Source organism: Crocodylus porosus, unplaced genomic scaffold (genome assembly GCF_001723895.1).
Source record: "Crocodylus porosus isolate Cpor-Errol unplaced genomic scaffold, CroPor_comp1, whole genome shotgun sequence".
Lineage (NCBI taxonomy): Eukaryota > Metazoa > Chordata > Crocodylia > Crocodylidae > Crocodylus > Crocodylus porosus.
Genome location: NW_017728886.1, coordinates 161761233 through 161766957, shown reverse-complemented (window position 1 = coordinate 161766957; position 5725 = coordinate 161761233). Strand labels below are relative to the sequence as shown.

The 5725-nt window shown below is 46.4% G+C and overlaps 1 protein-coding gene across 2 annotated transcripts in view; it reads left to right on the top strand.

Moving 5' to 3' along the window:
- The first annotated feature begins 4239 nt into the window (after positions 1-4239).
- Positions 4240-5725, top strand: part of GPLD1 (glycosylphosphatidylinositol specific phospholipase D1) — a 39503-nt gene continuing 38017 nt past the window's right edge. Inside the window, exon 1 of one of the 2 annotated variants that reach the window (XM_019544260.1) lies at positions 4240-4562. In XM_019544260.1, the coding sequence (XP_019399805.1) occupies positions 4466-4562 (97 nt within the window). In that variant the 5' untranslated portion in view covers positions 4240-4465. The remainder of the gene's footprint in view (positions 4563-5725) is intronic. The other variant, XM_019544252.1, reaches the window with a different exon arrangement.

Genomic DNA, 5725 nt, shown 5'->3' with positions numbered 1-5725 from the left:
AGCCTCACGGGGGCAGCAGGGAGGCGCGGCCCTGCCTCCTCCTCTGAAGGAAGAGTTCCCTTCCCTTCGCTCTGCCGCGTCGCCTCCCTCCGCTCCGGGAGCGGGGCTGAGCACTCGCCCGGGACTGGATCTGGACCCGTCCCCTTCCCCTGGTTCAAACCCGAGACTCCCAGGCCCTAGACACACGTTACAACCATACATGAAACAATTGAGTGGTGAATCCTGCCGTTGAGAAAGGCCACATGCGTGAAGTGATTCATGCGTCCTTCACTGGGCGATTGTGCAATCCATTTAAACCAGCCACACTTCCAAAGAGGTTGTCATGCCGTTGGCTGGTGAATTGTGCAATAAATGTAGACCAGCCACTCGTGCAATGTAACACAGGCCACATGAGTGAACTGTTATGCAACTTGCTTGTGAACTACACAATAAATGTAGACAGGCCACACATGCAAAGTAAAACCAACTGTGTGCAATCATTATGCAGTTTGCCGGCAAATTGCAAGATAAATGTAGGCTGGTCACAGGTGCAAAGTAATTATTACCCCATAAAGGTGCTCATCCAGCTATAAAAAGAGCCAGACTACAATCTTAGTGCTTGAAAATGTGTAGCAACTCTATAGCTGGTTTCTCTGTATGCAGGGCCTAGAGTGTATAGTGTTGGGCTGGGAGGGCATCTAGTCCAGTCCCCTGCCTGAGGCAGGATCATCCCTATCCAAATCATCCTGTACAAATCCATAACCTCACCTCTATAATCTAACCAAAAGTACTTTTAAACTACCGTTTAATCCAGGGCGAACTAGTCCGAGATTTGACTTCGTCAGTGGTAGTGCGGGACAGTCGTTTACATGCAAGGTTTAAATGGCAGTTCCCTCGAAGCAGCTCCGGTTGTTCTCAGGCAAAATGTTGTCAGGCTAAAAACAGACAACCAGCTTGATTCCAGTTTGAGTGTTTTATTTTAGGCCCTTGTCCTACGTAAAGTGCTTATGAATTATCCAAACGAATGCTTGACTAGACACTCAAATCCAAATCAAACCAGTTGTCTGTCTCTATCTAGCCCATGAAGTACTGAGATAACACTCCTGCCCCTATGGGCAACTGGTGTCACCTTAGTCAGGGGGGCATGTGCCCCCCCCAGCAAATAATCAGTGACCAGGGGAGGGCCCACCCCTTGGCCAATCCTGCCAACTGGAGGCGGGGGTCCTCTGTGGCTGATCACAAGAGGGCTGATTGCTGCAGCCAACTGCTGCAACCACTTCTGGGAGCGCCACAGGACTCCACTCCCCGGCCGGCACTTGCACCCCTGTACATCCCCAATGCATCGTCACTGCCTGCCTCTGTCTCCCATTCCCACCCTCCCTCCATCCTCAGGACAAGTGGGACTAAAATTTGAGTGAATTGCTATTCCAGCTGCATGTGTAAATGACTGTATCCAACCTAGTTTGATGCAAGTCAAAGCCCAGTATAAATTCATCTGTTTTTTTAGCCTGGGAGAGTTGGGAATGCTGCGCTTGCTAAGCAGTGTTTCCCTTTTAGATTCCTTTGAGTTTGCTAGTGCAACATGGATCCTACTTGGAAGGGTCATACCAAGCCCCTGCCCTCAACATCCCTTCCTCCTGCCCCCCGGTCATGCCAAAGTGCTGGGCTTAATTAATATGAGGCAAAATGGAAAAGTGGGATACACACTTGCCTTCCCTGCCCCTCTGCAATAGTGCAGCCAGACCAGAGCTGAGTGGAGCCCATGGCGGCAGGAGAGGATGTGGGCTGCCCGCTGTGGGCTTGGGGCTACCTAACCTCTTGCCCTCCCCCCACTCCCTCCCTCACCATGGAGGCCTCAATCTGCCACTCCCTTCTCCCCCTTACTCCCTCCCCTCCATAGACTTACCTGCAGGGAGCTGCTCTCCATGCTGCCTAGTTGTAACCCCCCGCCACATGCATGTAGTGCGCCCCCTGCCTCCTGCGCCCTTGCAGCCTGGAATGCTGCCAGCATGCAAAGGGAAACCCATTTCCTGTGGTTTTCTGCAGTGAATGGAAAACCCGGATCCCTGCACGATACTGCGAATCCAGGACAAATGCTGTCCTAGAGTCATGCAGCCTCAGACTGGGACTTGATGTTCCCATTCTGGGACTGACCTGCCCAATTAGGGACGGGTGGTCACTTAATCGGCTGCCTCCACCCCACTTCTCTCCCCCATAGATTTACCTTCAGGCAGCTGGGGGAGCTGCTCTTCATTGCTACCTGGAGCTGTATTTCTGGCCACATGCATGTGTACACACACACATATACACATGGTGCACCCTGCATCCTGCTCTTCCCAGTGCCAAGCAGTCCCTTGCAGACTGGACCTCTGCCAGCCAGCAAGGGGAAAGCCACCATTTTCCACGTTTTTCCACACTGAACATAAAACCTGGATTCCTGCACAATACTGGGAATCCAGGACAAATGCTGTCCTGGAGTCATGCAGCCTGGAACTAAGACTTGATGTTCCCATTTGGGACTGACCTACCCAGTTAGGGTTGCGTGAGGTGTTCTCCTACACTATTGCATGGAATACCACAAAGTACAGTAACCACTGGGCACATCTACACATGCAATAATGGTCCCTGAATAAACTGCAGAGCTTATTACTCCGGAGTTAATTGCTTGTGCACATACCATTGGAAGTATGCCTGGGAGCAATTAATTCTGGAGCAATAAGCTCCACAGTTTATTTAGGTGCAGCACATGGAGCCCAGGTGGAGCAGCCCTGGCTGGCAGGGGGCCCCAGGAGCCAGTCTGCCAGTCCAGAGCTGGTCCTCCCAGCTCAATGCACTGCAGAAGGGCTGGCTAGGGTACGAGCATGGGCGACTGGTGCCTCCTGATCCTGGGGGGGGCACTAGTGGCCGATCACTGACTGCGGGGGGTCCTCCAGTGGTCGATCACCGTCACTGGTGCTTCTCTCGGCGCCCCTACAATCTCAAGGGGGACACCAGCCATCACCCCCTACTCCTCAGCCAGCAAGGGCCAATTTCAGGGGGGGCATGTGCCCCCCCCGTCCTCCCTTACATGTCACCTGTGGGTATGAGGGAGCTTCAGCATGGGGCTAGCCAGTAGGCAGCCTCCGTATTGAAGCACCCTTGAGCCCCAGCCAGTCAGGCAGAGTCTACACATGTGCTACTGCAGAGTTTTTTACTCCACAGCAAGAGAGTATTTATACATAAAGACTGCTGCTGTGGAGTAAATTAGTTTACTCCAGCCTAATAGGGGTGCACAGGTAGATGCGGAGACATTTACTAAGCAGCTAATTTATAAGCAGACATTTACACAGTAAATGTCTTGTGTAGACACGCCCATAAAGTGAAGGGTCTTCAGGATCTGAATTTTCTTCATTTTGTAGATGGGACTCCATCAGCTGTAAGACCTATACAGTTTATGATATCTTTGGGCCATAATCCTGCTCTGAATTCCACATAGGCACCAAAATAAAGTTTATTGGAATTCAGGAAATTCTGGAAGGTGGTGTTGCAGGAAATTGCCTCCCCTTTGTGGATGACATGCTTCATTATCTTTCTGGTTATTAAGGTTAAATTGATCAGTTTCTGATTTCTCAAATCTTCTTTTTCCCATTTTTCTTAATATTTGACCGTTTTTGAGTTGTCTAGAATCTTGCCCAATGTCCACAAGTTTTCCAAAATAGTATGGCTTTGCAATCACCTCAGCCAATGCCTTGAGTATACTAGAATAAATCTTGTCTTGTCCTGTGGACTTAAAAACATCCAGCTTCTCTAAATAATCTCTAACTGGTCGTTCTCAGCCTTCTTAGAGAAGGCTCCTGCAGTGCCCTGGTTGAGAAACACTGTTCTAACCTCTTCTCTTTCTACTTAAAACTATTATCCCTTCCGCTGTTCTTGCTGCCAGTTGTGTGTGTCACCTGATAGCTGATGTTTTTTGTGACGACCAAAGGAGAAAAGGCATTATATAATTCAGCCTTTTCTGTACCATCCATTATTAGATTTCCCTTCCCATTCAGTAAGGGAACACTGGTTTGTAAGGTTTTTTTTTGCCTTCTGTAAAATTAAGTGTAGCTGTGCACAGCAGCTGTATACGTGCTAAAGACATTTCTAATTACCCTTATTGCCTGCCAGTGGTATCCATGTAAAATATAGAAATGCAGAGGCTCTAGTAATATACATCACCCTCCCCAAGCTTCTGAAATGCCAGAAATTCCAGGAGAAAAAAATAGACTCAAATAGGATAGATTTCTTTTGTCTCTCGTCATAAGATACATGCACTGAGATGCAAGATAAACAATGGCTAACAGTGAATTGTAAACCAACAGCATCTCAGATAGCATGACAGTTTATCCTCCATGTCAGTGACACATTTGAAAGAAGAGAAACGTACGGTAACCTACATTTCAAAGGTCACAGCGCAGCTTCCCAAGTGTTTTCAAAACCACAATTTATAAACCAGCAGAGCGGCAACATGGATGATTTCAGGATTTGGTCTGTTTTGCTAATCATGTTCGTCAGTTTGTGCCAAAGATGCATGCTGTGCGGCATTTCAACACATATTGAAATAGGTAAGATCCATGTAGTATTTAGCATGACATTTTTAATTGCTTGCAGAGAGTACTGAATGTATGAGTGTGTGGAAACTTAGATCTTTGGAAAGTAAAGTGTTAAAGTAATGCAAATTCCACCTGTCTTAGGCTGAACATGAATGGCTGTGCATATATCTGTTCTTTGAGCTGAAGTTTGGACTGTAACTCGAGTTTTTTCCTGTTTTTGTGCAGAAGCTAGGACAGGGTGTTGTTTTAATGAGTGCAGTCCTTAAATTCAAGTGACTTTTTTACTCACCTTCCCAAATGAGAATTCCATCACCCTGCAATCTGAATGCTTGTGTCTGTGCTTAAGGATGCTGTAAAATATGGTATAGCTTGAAGAATGAAGGGAAGAATTGGGGATTAGACTAGATGACCATTTAGGTCCCTTCCAATCTGATGATTCTGTGAATAAGCTACATGCTTATCTTCACCCACTGAATACGAGCTATTTAAATTAAATTAAATTTATATCTTCTAGGGAATGACTTAAACAGTTACATGTTATTTCTGACCATTCTGTTTTGCCACACATCTTCATTATCTTGGTTCTCTCCATTCCCATCAGGTTTTAGAACGGTACATTTTCAAAGCATTAGTAGTAAAATGCTGAAGTCTTTGTTCTACATGTATTTGTGGTAGGTAAGAATCAGTTTAGTTAATTCTGAACAACATAACAGAATTAGGGAGAGGTCTGGGCAAATATTTTTTTCAATGATTATTTTTATTCAAACTTTTAAACATTTGGGTTTTTTTGTATCTGCTTTCTGCAGATATTCTAGCAACTGAGTTTACTAGCAGATATGATCATTGAAAGGGCATATTTTAAGTGAATGCTCCAGAATATTTATCCTTACATTTGTATGGCGCTCCACTGTAGACAAAGGGCCTCTGTACAACTGCATAAGTCCACTTATGCAAAAAGCTTGCAAATTTGTGGTATATATGAATAACTGGGGAGAACCCAGTAAAGTCAAAGGTTTACCCAAGCCTAAAGACTGGTTAGGGTTACTGTAGTTAAGGTAAACAGTCTCTGTACAAAGAAGTGATGTCGTTAGCACCACTTTCGGCTGCTCTTGACTTCTTAACCTAAATGACCAACTACCCATGATCAGGTACTGGTGTAGGCACCAACTCCAGGG